The sequence below is a fragment of the Barbus barbus genome, assembly GCF_936440315.1.
Source record: "Barbus barbus genome assembly, chromosome: 39".
NCBI lineage: Eukaryota > Metazoa > Chordata > Actinopteri > Cypriniformes > Cyprinidae > Barbus > Barbus barbus.
The window spans coordinates 23,586,854-23,605,202 of record NC_136717.1 but is presented as its reverse complement, the minus strand read 5'-3'; the positions used below and the strand labels follow the sequence as shown (position 1 = coordinate 23,605,202).

The 18,349-nt window shown below is 36.7% G+C and overlaps 1 protein-coding gene across 3 annotated transcripts in view; it reads left to right on the top strand.

Moving 5' to 3' along the window:
- Positions 1-17,593, top strand: part of LOC306858307 (striatin-interacting protein 1 homolog) — a 30,854-nt gene extending 13,261 nt beyond the window's left edge. For 2 of the 3 annotated variants that reach the window (XM_079398760.1, XM_079398761.1), the window contains exons 6-22: positions 1,994-2,062; positions 2,418-2,524; positions 2,663-2,790; positions 4,361-4,549; positions 6,360-6,410; positions 7,109-7,341; positions 9,921-9,986; positions 10,126-10,189; positions 10,530-10,601; positions 10,687-10,761; positions 11,718-11,815; positions 11,937-12,063; positions 14,013-14,113; positions 14,194-14,260; positions 14,400-14,504; positions 14,901-15,105; positions 16,291-17,593. In XM_079398760.1, the coding sequence (XP_079254886.1) occupies positions 1,994-2,062; positions 2,418-2,524; positions 2,663-2,790; positions 4,361-4,549; positions 6,360-6,410; positions 7,109-7,341; positions 9,921-9,986; positions 10,126-10,189; positions 10,530-10,601; positions 10,687-10,761; positions 11,718-11,815; positions 11,937-12,063; positions 14,013-14,113; positions 14,194-14,260; positions 14,400-14,504; positions 14,901-15,105; positions 16,291-16,541 (2,008 nt within the window). In that variant the 3' untranslated portion in view covers positions 16,542-17,593. The remainder of the gene's footprint in view (positions 1-1,993; positions 2,063-2,417; positions 2,525-2,662; positions 2,791-4,360; positions 4,550-6,359; positions 6,411-7,108; positions 7,342-9,920; positions 9,987-10,125; positions 10,190-10,529; positions 10,602-10,686; positions 10,762-11,717; positions 11,816-11,936; positions 12,064-14,012; positions 14,114-14,193; positions 14,261-14,399; positions 14,505-14,900; positions 15,106-16,290) is intronic. The other variant, XM_079398762.1, reaches the window with a different exon arrangement.
- The last annotated feature ends 756 nt before the right edge of the window (positions 17,594-18,349 follow it).

Sequence of the window (18,349 nt, the reverse complement as noted above, 5' to 3'; positions counted from 1 at the left end):
TCCCCTCTCTACAAAACAAATCCTTTAAATTTAATTCTATTTAGAACAGAGAAATTGGAGAGGCATTCAGTATTATTTTAGTATAAGCTATTATTGCTTTTATTTTTATATTTTTGTTATTTTAATTCTATTTTTTTATTTTTAGATTTTTGTAATTTTGTAAAAAAATAATAATTAAATTTTACTTTTTTGTACATCAAGTTAAAGTAAAAATTCCTTGGCAACTAGCTGAAATAAAAAAAAGTACTGTTTTTTTCAATTTTATTTTACTTCGGTTAACATTTATTTTATTTCAAGTGGCAGAAATTATTTTTTTTTGGTTTTAGATTTAGTTAATTATAATTACCTTGGTGGTATTTATTATAAACAACATTTATTATTAATCACAAAACTGAAAAACAACACTGAAACTACTGCTGTGTGGGGAAATGCATTTTTTAAATAAACATTGCATATGTTTTGCATGCTTCTGGTTAATTATATCAACGTGAAGCATACAAAATATTATATAAGTCAACATTATATAATTCACATTATATTAGTTGCAGTTGTAGATGATTGGAAAAACATGACTTATATTGCAGAAAATATAATAGCTTACATTTAATATATGTGTTTGACATACATTGACATTGATATTATATAAATTGCTTTGGAAAATAAATCACAGCACATTAAAAAAACAAAACAAAACGTGACTTATATTCCAGAAATCTATGTTAACATTTAACAAATTGTATTTTGCGTCATCATATTCTTTTGAAGTTAACATAAGCATCATAATTTAAAAGCAAGATCAAAAAGGCCCAGTTCTTTTGTGTATCCATCTCGTACCTGCTGTCATCTCTCCATAATAAGGCGGTTCTTTATTTTCTGCACCAGCATGCTCTCTCTCCTCTTATGTTAAAGAGAGCCACAGAGTGGTCTGTCTGTGATCTCCGCTTCAAAGACAGCCTGGCCACCATGCCTCTCCTCTTTCAAGCCCCTACCTGGGGGATTTAATGTCTTTGTACATGGTCTCATCAGCCCACACAGCAGAACTGTTCTCAGGGAGACTGTAGCGCTGCCGCTTGGCCTCTGCTGTGGTTTACTATGGTGTAATTTGCACAATTAGCCCTCCGGCATCTCTGAGCATTGATTCATATTCAGCCGAGCACATCTGATTCAAATGATCAGGGTTTTGGTTGACAGCTAGTATTTGTTTAGACTGCATGGCTTGTTTGCCTCTTAAAAACTGTTGTATTTTGTGGAATGAAAAAAAAGATTGACTGGTTCTAATGAGTCTTTTACAGTGTTGTTACAGTGTTACTTTAGTATCACTGCGATATTATTATAATCTTTATCAGTATTTTGAATTAGATTATTTTTCTGTTTTCATTTTAAGTTGAAGTCTTAGTAATTTTGTTGTTTATCATTTTTATCATTATTGTAATTTTTTTCTATTTTTTAACATTAGGCAACTTCATTACTTAACAAAATAAGAATGGAAACTACTTCTAAACCATTTATTAATCTTTGTTAATATTATTATCAATATTAAATAACATTTATTAATGCATTATTAAAATCGAAAGTATGTATGTTCATATTATTTAATGGACCTGAGATAACATGAAATACAAATAAACAGTTTTGTATTTATTAACTTTATTACAAACTGTAGAGATTAACACATACTGTAACAAATGTATTGCTCTTTGTTAGTTAACGTTAATGCATTAACTAATGTTTACTAATGGGACCATACTGTAATCAAGTACATCAAGTTAAACTAAATGAAAATGAGAAATCTTTCCTTGGCATTAACTTACCTTAGTTTTTTGTATTTTGTTTCAGTTAAAATTTATTTTATTAAATGGAGCGTACATGTTTTTTATGGTTTTAGTTATGGTTAACTGTATTAACCCTGCTCTTTTGGCGCAGTTGTAACGTAAGGATATCCTCTTACATGTGCATTTATATTTTGATTTAGTATCGTTCCCTTTTTCTCCAGTAATAACCAGGCGTGCAGCAGCGCAGTGAGAAAACCAGCCATTTCTCTGGCTGACAGCACAGAACTCAGGTAAGATGCCCACTGGGACTGATTCATTTTCTTTTCCCTCTCACATCATTAGACTTCTCTTCATCCAACCCACAATCCACATCTCAGATTTACATTAAAATTGGTGAGGAGGAACCCTGGGCTGACAGAGAGCTTTCTGACTTGCAGCTTTCATGTCTTTGAGAGCTTTGCATCAATGCACAATACATATATATGTATGAATGTTGTTTTCCTGTACTGAGTAACGCTGCTGCATTAGCTAATTATAGAAGGATAATACTTACCCTTGGTTACAACACACAAAGATTCACTCTCGTACTAACACACACTCAATAAGTCAGATTGAAATTAAAGGCGTTTGCATCATGTTCTAAAGGGTTCTTCTGAGCATCATGTATCTGATGGTTGAGACCATTCGAGTGGAAACGGAGGGTGACAGTCCTGAGAGGAAGGCAGCCAGAGAGGCCTTCAAAACAGAGTTGGGTGAGAAAGACTGTGAGAGAACGATGTGGCTTTTAGCCTTACTGTGTGTGTGTGTGTGTGTGTGTGTGTGTGTGTATTTGCAGTGGTTGGCTGTTGACCTTCTCTATGGCGCAGTGATTAACCCCCTCCTCCTCTCAGGTTCACCCCTTTATAACGGAGAGCCCTTTGCCCTCCTCCTCTTCACCATGGTAACCAAGTTCTGCAGCATGAATGCGCCCCATTTCCCCATGAAGAAAGTGCTGCTCTTACTGTGGAAGACCATACTGGTCAGTCTCAATGCACACACGTCAGAATCACGGTTCATTTTAGATAAATCATTTTGATACTACTTTGTTTTATAGATTAGATTCTATTCTATTCTATAGATAATTGACTGTTTATTCTATGCTATTCTGTTATGCTACATAATATTCTATTCTATATATTATATTGTATCATGTACAGATTTATTCTAAGAATTAAATTTCTTCCATTCTGTCATTCTGTTCTGTTTTATTCCAAACAAAGTGATTACTGCTCTATTCTATTCTATTCTATTCTATTCTATTCCAAATATAATTGACTGCTTATTCTATGCTATTCTGTTATGCTACATAATATTCTATTCTATCTGCTCTATTATATCATTTTCTATTCTATTGTTCACATTACATTACATGAAATACTACTGTTAAAAAGTGTGGTGTCAGTAAGATGTATTTTTTAAAGATATTAATACCTTTATTCAACAAGGATGCATTCTATTGAACAAAAGTGACAGTAAAGATATTTATAATGTTTCTACTATTTCAAATAAATGCAGAATCCTAAAGAATTGTCAGTTTCCTCAAAATATTAAGCACAACAACTGCTTTCAACATTTTGTTTTCTGAGCAAGAAATCTGTATGTTACAATGATTTCTGAAGGATCATGTGACACTGAAAACTGGAGTAATGATGCTGAAAATTCAGCTTTGAGGTCACAGATCACATACATTTTTAAAAACTATTTTTACAATTTAAAATAACGGTTTCTATTTTAATATATTTCACAATTGTGCTGTTTTTATTGTATTTTAATTTAGGGCATAAGAGACTTTCAAAAACATTAAAAAAAAATCTTGCCGACCCCAAACTTTTGAATGATATTGTATTCTGGATTGATTGAAGATTTATTTCTGTTCTGTTTTCTTTCATTATGCTACATTCCATAGAATAATGACTGCTTATTCTGTTCAATTTCTGTCAGGACCACTATCGTCAAAGATGATTGAGAATTAGCATATAGTTTGGAATGGTGGTATGGTTCTGTTCTGGGAAAGAACTCCCTGCGCATCCATGCAGCCTAGCATGGATGAGAGCAGGGTGAGCAGCAATAACCCCCCAGGGTAAACTGAGCAGAACCAACAGAAGTATTGCAGTTTTGTTAAAAAGTTCAGTAATTTTATGTACACACTTTTGAATTTGTCTGATTCAAAAGAGAATCAGAAGGCTGGATCCTGACTGACAGAGGAGGAGCTGGGGATGGAGGAGGGTAATTTGCTATCGAGCAATGCGAGAACTGCTGATAATACTGATGTCCTTATATATGGATGCTTAGGTGTCGTATTCCTATAGGTAGATGGGGATCAGTTGAGAGTCAGCTGATGCGAGCTTGACTAACGTGACCTGCCAGAACTAACGCTGACGCTCGATTTTACCAGATAAAGAGAGACCTTTTTGGATTTTTCAGAATATAAACACTGTTCTCATCATGGACTCTTTCAACTCTAAACCAGGCAGCTCTAGTCAATAACAGACCTGTTTATGTGCCTATGGTGCTCTGTCCATTGATTTCTCCGTGTTTGTGCACCTCAGTTCACTCTGGGAGGTTTCGAGGAGTTGCAGGAGATGAAGGTGAGAATGAGAGAGCAGTTGAACCTGTCGCCGCTCCCTGAGGACAGCATTAAGGTGGTGCGAAACATGCGGGCGGCTTCTCCTCCAGCCTCAGCCATGGAGCTCATTGAGCAACAGCAGCAGCAGAAGAGAGGACGCAGGAGTCGCCGGGTACGAGAAACACACACGCAAATGACTTTCAAAGCAAAAACCATGTGTAAATGAAATACATGAACTGTGCCAGCATGATTATGCACAACCTCTCATGCATCTGAACCTATACATTCAGTATATGAAATACAAAACACACAAAAATTCTGATCTGTGCTATTACGCAGCCCTGCATCTTGAAAAAATAATTCAATTTGTTGCTGAATTCAAAAATATCAATAACTTTCCATTGTGTTATTTTTGTACAAAACAACAGTAAAGATTTTTCAGATTATAGGTTATATACTGTATGTATTCACTGCCGGTCAAAAGTTTGGGATCGGTAAGATTATTAATGTTTTTTAAAGAAATCTTTTATGCTCATCAAGGCTGCATTTATTTGATCAGAAATGCAGAAAACACACTAATATTGTCAAATATAATTGCAATTTAAAATAATCGTTTTCTGTTTTAATATACTTTAAAATATAATTTATTTCTGTGAAGCAAAGCTGAATTTTCAGCATCATTACTCCAGTCTTCAGTGTCACACGATCCTTCAGAATCTGTGAATCCTTGAACCAGTTATAATCTTTTCAGGATTCTTTGATGAATAAAAAGTTAAAAAGAACAACATTTATTCAAAATAGAAATCTTTTGTATGTCTTTTTTTCAATTTAACACATCCTTGTTGAATAAAAGTATTAATTTCCTTCAAAAAAAAAAAAAGAAAAAAAATGTACTGACCCCTAACTTTTAAACTGTATATAAACTGTGTATATAAGTGTATGTTGTTACAAAAGATTAAAATAAACTTTTTATTTATCAAATAATCCTAAAAAAATTTTTTTTCGGAAGGATCATGTGACACTGAAGACTGGAGTAATGATACTGAAAATTCAGCTTTGCATCACAGGAATAAATATAATAATATAGGGAATATATTTTAAATTATATTAAAATAGAAAAACTTTATTTTAAATTGCAGTAATATTTGACGATTTTTGATCAAATAAATGTAGTCTTGATGAGCATAAGAGACTTCTATAAAAAGCATTAAAAATCGTACTTTTGCCAAGCTTTGTATGGCAGTGTATACGCTTTAATGTACTTGTCAAAATAAAAAAGCAGTCAAATGTCAACGTTTTAATGACAAAGTATTCAGTATGTGTTATTTAATTTACAGTCTGCAACAGAGTGGAAAAAGTGGTAGTAAAGTCCTCAGAAACAATCATACATGTGAAAATCGATAAATAATTGTAACCTGGCTCAGAGGAAGAGAGAAATCATGTCTTTTATGGCACTTTTTTGGTGATTTAAGGGATAATACAAGACTTCTTCACCTTACAAATGGTCGTCGAAAGCAAAAATGCTATGAAATGCATCAGATTTTGTAGTTTTGTAGCAAAACGGCCACTATTTTTTAAATCAACAGCCCATATTAGTAAGAAACAGTTCTGGAATTCATTCCGTGAATATGATGCAGGGCGGTGTTATACTAAAATGAGAGCCCACACAGCCTGCAAAACTTACACAAGCTTTAAAATAAACACACAAAAGGGACTTCATGCCACACTTCTGTCCTTCTGACAATCTAGCATTGCAATGGTGATGTCACAATGAGAATGAACTATAGCAGAGCACCGATTGGCTGGAAAACATCGTGGACCAATCACAGCAGGTTTCACAGTTTTGACCTTTCTCCTTCCTGTCTCACTCTGTCTCTGTAAGTTTTCTGCTTCTCCTCAACTCTCCCTCTTTTCTGCCCTTTTCTCTCTGGGTTTTCGTTGTCCTGTTGGCTCATTCCCATCTCTTCCTTGTGTCCCTACAGAGTGCCTTTGTTGATAGCTTGGAAGGAGACAGTCCATATGCCAAGAAACAGGTCTTTACCCCAAACCCCTTTTGTGCATTCTCTTTGTTGTGGGCTGGCCTTGCACTCCTCCACTCTCTTTTCCTTCACAGCAATTTGTTTTTCCTTTTGAAACTTGATTTGGGGAAGGGTTCTGAGAGATACAGCTGGCCATGGACATTAGCAAGACTCTCTGTCTCTCTCTCCTCCTATCTTTCCATTTGCACATCTTTCCACATATTCTGAGCCAATGAGATCCACATAGACACACTCCAGCTCCCACTAGCTAGCAGAATGGCTTCTTCTCATAGGCAACCAATCACAGCTGAGTCACCTCTGCTCATGGCCTCAGTACCGCCCACAGACACACTCATACATTGACTGCACTGGAACCAATGATGACGCTCCACTAATGCACCTCATGCCTGATGCTTGCTCTGAATCTTGCCATTCATGCGTTTTCACAACTCTAGAGATGTGATGAACTTGTTTTTTGTGCCTTTGTTGAACTGAATCTGCACTGGAATGTTAAAGGAGCTGCAGTGTTGTATCTGGAATGTGTGAATCCCCAAAATTGGATTGAAAGTTGTTTTTTGTGATGCTTATCATTTGCAGGTTTATGGGACGTTAAGTTTCAGAATTTGGGCTTTCTTAATGAGACTCAATATCAGGGTCCAGAGTAATATATACATTTGCAACTTGATCTTAAACTCTTTTTATCTCTCTTGCAGCCACTGGTCAAACAGGACAGCCTGGACACTTACAACGAACGGGACCCTTTCAAAAACGATGACGCACGGGATGAAGAAGATGACCCAGAGGACGTGGACAGTGGCATTGAGGGAGAGGTCGACCCTCTCGACAGAGACGTTATTATCCAACCTCCGCCGCCACCACCACCACTGCGCCCGCCAACCGAGAGAGTGTCCTTTCCCAAGGGACTTCCATGGGCTCCCAAAGTCAGGTAGTGGACAAGGTCTTCATCAAATGTAATGGCCATAAACTCTGCTATCTTGACTTGTTTTCAGAGATCTGTTATTTTGCAGTAAGTATGAGCAGTTTTTTGTATATAAAGTTCAGGGAGACAAAAGTTTGGGGTTGGATAGTCTCTTATGCTCACCAAGGCTGCATTTATTTGATTAAAAATACAGTAAAAACAGGAATATTGTGAAATATTATTCCAATTTCAAATAGCTGTTTTCTATTTCAATATATTAGAAAATGTAATTTATTCCTGTGATGCAAAGCCAAATTTTCAGCATCAGTACACCAGTCTTCACTCTTCAGTCTAACTCGATCCTTCAGAAATTATTCTAATATGCTGATTTGAAATTGGTGGTATAAATAATATTGCAAACAATTGTTCTGCTTAATATTTTTGTGAAAACCACGATTCATCTACAGTGCCCTCCATAAGTATTGGAACAGTAAAGACAAAATTGCTCTTTTGGCTGTGGAGTCAAGACATTTGCAAATATGATTAAAAGATGAATATGAGACAAAACTACAGAATGTCACACTTTATTATTAGCTGTTTCAACACATACATGTTTTACCAAATAAAAAGAACAGCACTTTTAGAGTTCATTCCACTCATTGATGTGAGCATAAGTATTGGGACAGTTGAACATAAGGCAGATATAACAGATTAAAATATATTATTTAGTTGCAGATCCCTTGCACACAATCACAGCAGTGAGTCTGTGACCCATAGACATCACCAGACTCTTGGTCTCATCCTTTGAAATACTTTTCCCAGCCTTTAATGCAGCCAATTCCAATTGTTGCTTGTTTTGGGGAGTTTCTGCCTTTACTCTCCTCTCCAGCTGGTGAAATTCATGTTCAATCAGATTTAAATCTGGAGATTGACTTGGGCAATCTAAGACTTTCCATTTCTTTGCCCTTATAAATTCCTTGACTGAACTGGCAGGGTGTTTTGGGTCATTGTCCTGATGCACTATGAAGCACTTCCCAATGAATCTGGTGGCATTTTCTTGAATATTGGTAGGCAAGATGGTTTTGTACCCTTCCAAATTCATTCTGCTACTGTCATCATACATTAAGTCATCAGTAAAGTTGAGAGGGCCTGTTCCAGAGGCAGCCATGCTTCCCCATGCCATGACACCATCTCCACCATGCTTTACAGATGAGGCTGTATGCTTGGGATCATTTGCAGTTCCATTTTTATTCTCGACATTTCTGCGTTCCCATCACTTAGATAAAGGTTAATCTTTGTCTCATTGGTCCATGAACACTTCTGGCTCACCTTTGTGCTTTTTTGCCAACGCTAATCTTGCCTTTCTATTTTTGGTGCTGGTCAGAGGTTTGCATCTTGCTGTGTAGCATCTGTAATTCTGTGTCAAAGTCTCCTGAGGACAGTAGATTGTCAGAGCATCACCCCAGCTTTCTGGAAGTTGTTGGTGATTTTACAGACATGTCTTTTAGGGTTCATTTTCACAGCTTTTATGATTTGTCTGTCATCAACTACTGTTGTTTTCTCAGCCGATCAGGTCGTTGTTGGTTGCTGGTGTCGATGGTGGTTTCCAAACTCTTGATTTCTCCATGCCCTTTGTTTTTGCTAGAGCTCTAATTGACTTCCTCTTTTCTTTTAGCATCCAAATTGCTTGCTTTTCTCTCAAAGTCAGCTCCCTCGTCTTCATCCTGGTTTGTGTGTCATCATCGAATGCAAGATTCAGAATGCAGAAGTAATGGATATAACTGATACGACACATTCCCTGCTTTTAATATCTGAAGAATTAATGCAACAGGACACAGCTGATCACTTAGAAAGACCTGTGAGGCAACTGTTCCAATACTTATGCTCACATCAGATAGAGGGATGAAACTCTAAAAGTGCTGAACTTCTTAGCTGGTAAAACATCTATGTGTTGAATCACCCAATAATAAAATGTGACATTCTGTAGTTTTGTCTCATTCACCTTTAAATCATATTTGTAAATGTCTTTTGATCCACTTAATGCATCCTTGCTGAATACAAGTATTAATTTCTTTAAAAAATTCATACTGATCCCAAATGTGTAGTGTATTTGTAGTGACCCATCTAACTGCATACAAAAATCTACTACAGCTCCTGTGCTGGAAACAGGGTGGTTTTAGGACTGCAGTACCTCTGACATAAATAATGCATATTTGTGGACAGAGACAAATGAACAGGGAGAAACACAGAGCAAGAAAAAGAAGGAAAAGAGATGAATTTGAAACCGCAAAAGCTCACGTTTATCAAATCCTCTTGATTTTTAAAAGAGGCACACAGTACAGTATTTAGCTCTGTGGCTTCTTTACCTGTGAATTGTAACGCTGAGCTGCTCTGCTGCATGCAGATGGGAACGAGAGCGTGAGGGTGGGGTGGGGGGTGGCTGCAGCACTTTAAAGAGGTTAGTGTAAAGACGACAAAGGGATACATTTACACTGCTCTGTTTAATAAGTTTAAGTAGCTGTCTCTTCGTAGCAGTCCTATCCTAAACTGAGAAAATTCCAAACCAACTCCTCATGCAGTCAATTCCTTTCTTCTTTCTCCCACAGAGAGAAAGACATCGAGCACTTTCTTGAGACCAGCAGAAATAAATTTATTGGCTTCACCTTGGGAAAGTGAGTGTCTGATCAATTCTCCCAGGTTCTGAATCTATGATAAACGATAATAAAGGTCACCTTCATTATCATTAAATCAGTATACTCCGCTGTTTCTGGTTCACACGGCATTTTCTTTTCTTCTAATGTTGTTTTACAGTGACACTGACACTTTGGTTGGGTTACCCAGGCCCATACATGAGAGTGTAAAGACTTTGAAACAGGTAAGCATGGAAATATTTTTTTTTTCTAATGTTCTAGAGTTCTTCTACACACCTGGAAGAGTTAAAAAATATATATATTTGAACATCATATGCATGAATACTAAATGCTAAAGCATTCTCTCCTGCTTCAAATGTTTTGCCCTTTTATTGATACTCAGCAAGTTGATTCCTGTATATACTGTATCTGTTGGATTTAGCAGCTGTTATGCCACAGATATGCATTGACGTGAATGCAGTGGTCTAATGCATGCTCTATTGGGGCTCTTTCAGCCACTCACAGTTAGATATCCGCCCTCGGTCACCATGGCAATTCTCTCTCTCTCACCCCTTCTCTCTCAAGCACAAGTATGTCTCCATAGCGGAGGTCCAGATCAAGAGAGAGGAGGAGCTGCAGCAGTGTCCCATGACTATGGTAAGCGACTCAACTTTGCCGTTCTTTTGCATTTATTATTGGTTCATTAAGCTGTCAATCAGAATCGCCTCTTTTGATTGGCTAGGGGGAAGAGGAGGTGGAAGAAACACCGGCAGAGATTCTATATTTGGGAATGTTGCCTAGTCTCTCTCAGTATGTAGTAAGTGTCTCCTACACTTCGCCTTTTTACACATCCAGATATTTGTGATTATAGCTCATGCTTTCCAGAAGAATATTTGCATTTTTGATCAGTTTCTTTCTGATATTTCAGAGCAAACACTATAGGCCTGTTTGGTGTTTCATAATGTGTTGTTTCAGATTAGGGCAAAGAAAACATGCTAATTTTAAGTGTTTATTGCACTTTAAATGTTTGCATGTTTTAGATTTTAATTACATTACATATTTTTAAAGGCCGATTTCTCATATTTATTCCGCGAAAACATGGTGAAAATATATATTTTTTCTAGCTGTTGACCAGGGTTATTATAATTAACTAAAACAGAAACTAAAATTAAAACCATAAATTATTTTCATTACTTGAATAAAATAAGAATTAACTGCAATTAGTTCAATTTAAAAATGTTAAAACATATCTATATATTTCTATATATTTAGTATACAAAGCAACATACTAAAACTGAAATAAAAATGAATAAAAACAATAGACATATTTAAAATAAAACTACTAAAAATGCCACAAGCACGCAACAAATTAAAATAAAAAGGAAAGTATAAAAATGAAAACTGATTCAAAATATTAACAAAAACTAGTAAAAACAAATGGTGTCTCAATGATACTAAATACTGCTGTTGACAGTATTTTCTGCTTTATGTTGTGATAAAAAGAGATATCCAAATCAGCGGTACCTCATTTGCATATTTAAACATAATATTGTAGCAAACTTGAAATAAAAAAATAAATAAATGTTTGCAATTCTTAATGTAATCAATCAAATTAATTTGGGAAATATATCTGTTTTTTTTTTTTACTTACCATAATAATCTGGTGTTTTGCCTTAATTCTAAATGCTAATACTTAAAGGTGTAGTGGTTAATGCATGCAACTCTTCAGACAAACCTGGTAGGAATTTTGCACTAATGTTAGTCTCTTTGTAGATTGCTCTGTTGAAGCTCCTTCTGGCTGCAGCTCCAACCTCCAAAGCAAAGACCGACTCTATCAACATCCTAGCCGACGTTCTGCCAGAGGAGATGCCGTAAGTCTACGCACAAATACAGCAGAGACCCTGCTTTTGATGTGTGCATGTCGCATGAAAAGATCGGTGCGCTTTGTTTTAGACGCACAGCAAACATTTTCCGTGTTTGTATTGGAAACAGAATCACCGTCCTCCAGAGCATGAAGCTGGGCATTGATGTGAACAGACACAAGGAGATTATCGTCAAAGCGATTGCAGCTCTCTTGTTACTGCTGCTCAAACACTTCAAACTCAACCACATATACCAGGTCAGACTCTCTTTATTTGCTATTCCTCTCTCTGCTCGTGTCTCTCTGATGTCTTTGGCCGAACTGACCCTGCGCTCTGCTGATAGGCTCGCTGTCAAAGCACCATTCACCACAAGACAACGAAAGAGAGCCAGGGAGAGACAACGAGACAAGCACTTAAACTAAAAAAAGGGATACTCTAAGTGCATTAAAAAGAAAGAAAAATCTGTCATATTTCAAATTAAAGAGGGGATTCAGAGACTATCTTCTACAGCTGGACTCATGCACTGAGCCAGAAATCTCTACTTCGTGCTTTCAATCATCAAATAGTTTTATGGGTTAGAGACAAAAAGGGGTTCAAGCATCAGCATAATGGTTTAATGCAGCTTACATTTTTTCCTTACATTAGAATGTGCCCCCCCCTACATCTGAATTTATGTGTGGTGCATTCGCACGGGATAAGCGAAGCCTGTGATTTTACTCGAAATTACTGACTTATCTCCCGGATACCTGGATGTCAAGGCTTTGAGAGTCCCGTTCTATGGTCCAATTAGATGGATTTAAAAAAAAAAAGAAACTAATATAGTTTTGTGCCCCGTGTCCTTTACATTTCACCAGGTTAAAATAATATCTCAAGCTTTATATTTGATTTATTTGTAACACATTAAACCTTTTCAGCTTTCTCTTTCTGCAAATTGTATGGTGTAGCGATATGACAGCACCCAAAATATTATCAAACACTCCAACGCAGCTCCATTATTTGCGAAAGATGGATAAAAAGGCGCACAGGAATCAAAAACCTTGAAAAATGATATACGACCTGCCAAATGCTGGCCAAATCACAGAGATGCCGATTTGCACGAGACTAAAATGATCACAGGACCTCGCTGTTTGGCGAAATATGGTAGGTCATTTGGGGAAAGGAAAAAGGGAAGTGGTGTGTGGCCAAGTATGGTGACCCATACTCAGAATTTGTGCTCTGAATTTAACCCATCCAAATATACACACAGTAGTGAACATACACTTGGAGCATTTGCGGGGGAATTTTTACTTTACAAATTACAGACATGGCCGATTCGCACGGGATTAAGATCACAGACAACATCCGCAATTATTACAAATGACTGGAGGTCACCAGGTAATACTAATCAGTAACGTCTTGTTTGCATCTAAACAACATTTTATCAAACTAAACATGTTTGCAATTTGATGCCTTGTTGTCTCATGCCAACAAAATCTGAGGATTTCGCTCCTCCTACATCAAAATTATTTAAAAATATTAGCAGAGGACGAGAACAAAATGTACTAAAGCGTCATCTTGTCAGCACAGTTCAGACTAATCCTGTATGATGAGCATGACAAATTATGAAAAATGAACGTGGGTGTTTTTAAGTGGCGCCCTCTATTGGTGGAGATAAATAGTTTTATAACATTTATTTTCATTTTACCCTTTCTCACACTTGACTTAAAGGTTCACTGAATTTATATGGCACTGAATAATCAGCTACTGAAGGCAGTCACACACATCTTTTCCCTCTCTCGCCGTTTCAATTACTCAATCGCTCAGATTAAACGACAAGAACGAGCGCCAGCATTGCTGATCTGCTGACATATCCCGCCGAGCTGATGTACACTTAATTCTGGGTAATAGGAAAGGCGCTGGGTTTCTGTTTGACAGAGTTTGCTCATTAACGTCTAAAGCCACATTAAATGTCTAAAGCCATGATAAACCTAGAGGAACTGGAAACAAATCACTCTTCAGTATGCATCTCCGTCTCAGAGAAACGATGAATGTCCTGCAAATGAAAGCCTAATGGAAGCTTCAGCTCATCAGAGATAGATGAAAGTTGGCATATAGATATTATGGGCCAAACTGACTTCCTTAGGGCAATTCCCGGTGTTGTTCAAATGCTGGAGATTTTTATGAATTAATTTATTTATGAACATGATGTCTTTTGTGTTTCGGACAGTTTGAATTTGTGGCTCAGCACCTGGTGTTTGCCAATTGCATCCCGCTCATTCTCAAATTCTTCAACCAGAACATCATGTCTTACATCAGTGCCAAGAACAGGTAGACATTTGGATATATGTTCATTCAAACCAGCTTCTGTGTCAGTAAGTTTTTTTAAACATAGTGTTTTCTGATGGCAGCATTTGTGCCCTGGATTTCCCTCATTGCGTGGTTCATGAAATGCCTGAACTCACAGCCGAAAGCTTGGTAATTATACAAAACACTACAATTTTGTCTTTTTTTTACTCCAGACTTTATTTTATAGGTAATGTAGGTGACTGAAAAGAAAGAACCTATCATTTTTGTTGGTTGTCAAAATGCTGAATGTGTCTGTGTGTGTAAACAGGAAGCTGGTGACAGTAATCAGTTCTGCTGGCGTAATCTCTTCTCCTGCATCAACCTACTGAGGATCCTAAACAAAATTACCAAGTGGAAGCACTCAAGAACTATGGTGAGAGAAAGACAATATTTATTTGAAAGAATACCAGCATTATGCCATCTCGTTTATACTTAGGCCTTATTCAAGAGGAGTATGATTGAATTTCTGTGTAAATGGTTTATATCCTATAATTACTGCATAGTTTTTTTTTTTCATTACGGCTGCTGTTTTTACTGTGTTTTTCTATATAAACTTACAAATTGCATATCAGGGTTGATATGTGTATATATAGCTAATCAGTGACATCTCTAATTAATGCAATCTGTTCATATGGAGAATCAATATAAAGAAAAAAAAATTTTATACTTCTGTTCATAAATTATTGAATTCTATTCTTTGAGGCGATTCATATATGAATGTTTTACATGCTATTTTCATTGGTTTGTGTTGGATCTCTTTCCTTTCCAGATGCTTGTGGTGTTCAAGTCTGCTCCTATTCTCAAGAGGGCACTCAAGGTTAAACAAGCCATGATGCAGCTCTACGTCCTCAAACTTCTCAAGATACAGACCAAGTATCTGGGCCGCCAATGGAGAAAGAGTAACATGAAAACCATGTCTGCCATCTACCAGAAAGTCAGACATCGGCTCAATGACGACTGGGCGTATGGGAATGGTAAATATTATTTTAGAAAGGGGTGGGGGCAGGGCCTTTGAGAAAGACAGTCAACTTCAAGACCAGTCAAAGTTAGAATGTTTTTATTCTAATGTTTTTAAATTTTGAATAATTTCCTTGGTGAAACGTGGCTCATAAGCTGCATCCCAACTCACAGGCTGCATCTTTTAAAGGTGCTGTATGTATTTTAATTTTTTTGACTGTACTAAAGCAAGAAAGTACCCTAATATGTTTGCAGATATTTAGGAAACATGCTAAATTATCATACTTTTTATCATACATCCATTTATTCTATATGTGTTCTAAATATGTGTTCCATGTCAGATTGTCTATTTTTGTTTTGATATGTGTGATTCCGCCCACTGCCATTTTTTTTTTTTTTAACACCCCGGGTTGCCAGTTTGTGGAAAACGCAGCACATTCAAACCATGGAAGCCAGCAAAAGAAATGGGTTAGAGATCACAGATTCTACCTAGCCTCAGAAACCATCTAAAAATCTATATGACCAGATGGAATATTAAAACACTGATAAATCAACTTATAGTGTAAAGGTCCTTGCACACTGACTCCAAAGTTATTTTTTTGTATTCGTCATCGTTCCCTATCAAAATGTTTGCGAAAACGCAGAAAATCAAACCTGATCCAATTTTTTTTATGATGGACCAAAGTTTCGGAGGCAGTATGTAAACATGATTGACACAACGTGAGGTCATATTTATTTTTTAACATGTGAAAATATTAAAGTGTGCAATGAAATTAAGGCTTGTTGCCTTCCTTTTGTAAATTGCACTTGTTTCTGTTCCATGTTCTCAATCTGGCAACCCTCGTGAATGTCGAATCAGAGGAGGAGGGGGCAAGAGAAACAAAGTTCTCAAATATATTGAATTGGTACTGCTGTACCCATTTCAACCACTAGCAGTCAATATTACATACTGCACCTTTAGAGGCTGCATTTAAAGACCAAATGCATCACAGCAGTGTGACAGGTTTTTTGGAGGCTCTTTCAAATGCAATCTCGAAATGCATCTTTCAGTCCCCTGGCCATGAAGGATGCAACAAATGGATCCTTTGCAGCCCAGACTAACCATTTAACAATGTTAAGGATGCAGCCCCTGAATTGTGACACAGCTATTGCAGTTATTCTAATGTGTAATGCATCTCCTATTTTTCATTCTCTTCTGCCAGATATCGACGCTCGGCCGTGGGATTTCCAGGCGGAGGAGTGTGCACTACGCGAGAGCATCGAGAAATTCAACACACGCCGTTACGATAGGAATCAGAACAGTGATTTTACACCAGTAGACAACTGCCTCCAAAGCGTTTTAGGCCAGTGTGTCGACATGCCCGAAGACTTCCATTACAGTTACGAGATGTGGCTTGAAAGAGAGGTTTTCTCCCAACCTATTCAGTGGGAAGGTCTGCTGGAAGCCCAGTGATCCTGCTGTGATTTATTATGGGACTTTTACTTCTTATTAAACCGACACAATTACTGTGGGATCACACAAATACTCAAAGCACTGAGGGTCTGCCGTTCCCGTTCTATAATGAATTCTTGTAAATATATATATGTATATGTGTGAATGGTGGTCTTCCTTATTCTGTAAAAGCATTTGATGCTTTGCATAAAAACACAAATATACCTGTGTATGGATTGAAATAACGATATCTTCTCTAATAACTGAAGCACACTTTATGTAAAATAACTGCACAGTACAGTATTCTAACATATATACTATTCTGAAATGATCAAGATTTATTTATATGGTCACTCACTGTGTCTAACTGTGGAAATGTTTAATATTTATGTAAATATGAACACTTCATGAGGTTGTGAGGTACCACCTGAGGCAGGGTCTCTCTCAAAAAGTGGTTGCGTGGAGTTGATTCATTTCTTTCTTTCTTTTTTTCCCTGTAGCATCATGTTGAACAGGAGCGTGTCTATGTTCTCGAGAAAGCAGTGAGTCACCACTTTTTGTCCCCACGTAGCACTGCACATCACACAAAAGACCCCTGAGCAGCATAATACACACATTCAAAGTGTCCTTGGTGACTGTACCGTCACCCACACTAAGCATGTCGCTCACTAAACGGTGCTGGTTTTTAACACTTCGTTTTATCATCTTGTTAATTGCATCATTCTCTTCTGAGATTATACGACAAGGTCTTGTGAAGCACTGTATGAAATGCTCTCTCCATCAAAACCGTGTCAAAGACAGCACCTCATTGTTTATTCATGCTTGTTTTACAGGGTTTATCTTGCAATATCACTTCTTATTTTTTATATTCTCATTGTTTTGTACTAAACTAAGGTGCTGTGTAAATGAAACTACCTATGATGATCCATGCCAAATACAGTACCATCACATTTTTTTATATGTACACTGATTTGTTGTATACTTGTACAGACTGCACTGTAAGTGAATGTGGAAAATTAATGTAATAATCTTTAATAAATTATAAAGAGAGTTAAATATCCATAACCTTGTGTAACATCTGTCTGCAGTTTTAGTTTTTGTCATATTACCTCCTACGCTAGATGATCCACAAAGAGAAATTACTTGTGAAGATTGTTTATCACAAGAGGTTTAGTTGAACTTATTGTGACGGATTCATTTAATGTAAATCTCTTAAATGGTCAGGATACGATAGCTGTTTTTCAATTTTATGCCATCACATTATTTTCTTATGGATAAAATCAAAACTGACCATCGAGTGGATTTCACATGGTGTTGTGGTATTTGAGTGACTTTGTTGGATGAGATTGATTTAAAGTAAGCAAGAGTGGGGTTTGAAACAGGGGCCCGTTTCAATAAGGAGGTTCAACTTAAAGGTAACTTTAATTCTTAATAACGGTCAATAACTTAATAACTGTTATAATATAAGAGGTGAAAACTAAAGATTATTTTAAGGGTGATTTAGTTGTTTATCTTATTGTAGGTTTAGGCTGAGTAAAACATTGTATTGCTTCTATGGGGTTTGAATACACTGTAGTTTCAGGTTCAAAGTCACGTGTTCAGCCAATGCACCACTAACAAGCATTTTAAAGAACACATTTAAAACTTGCTATATTGAGTTCAGTAAATAGTGACTAATGAACTTTAACTGCTTTCAAACTCCTGTAGGGATATTTGTGATTACACTACTGCAAATCGAGTCTATTGAACTTAAATGGGTTGCGCCCTCATTTGGTGATAATTGTGAATTACACCGCTGCAAATCAATTGAAATTTAAAGTACGACATGC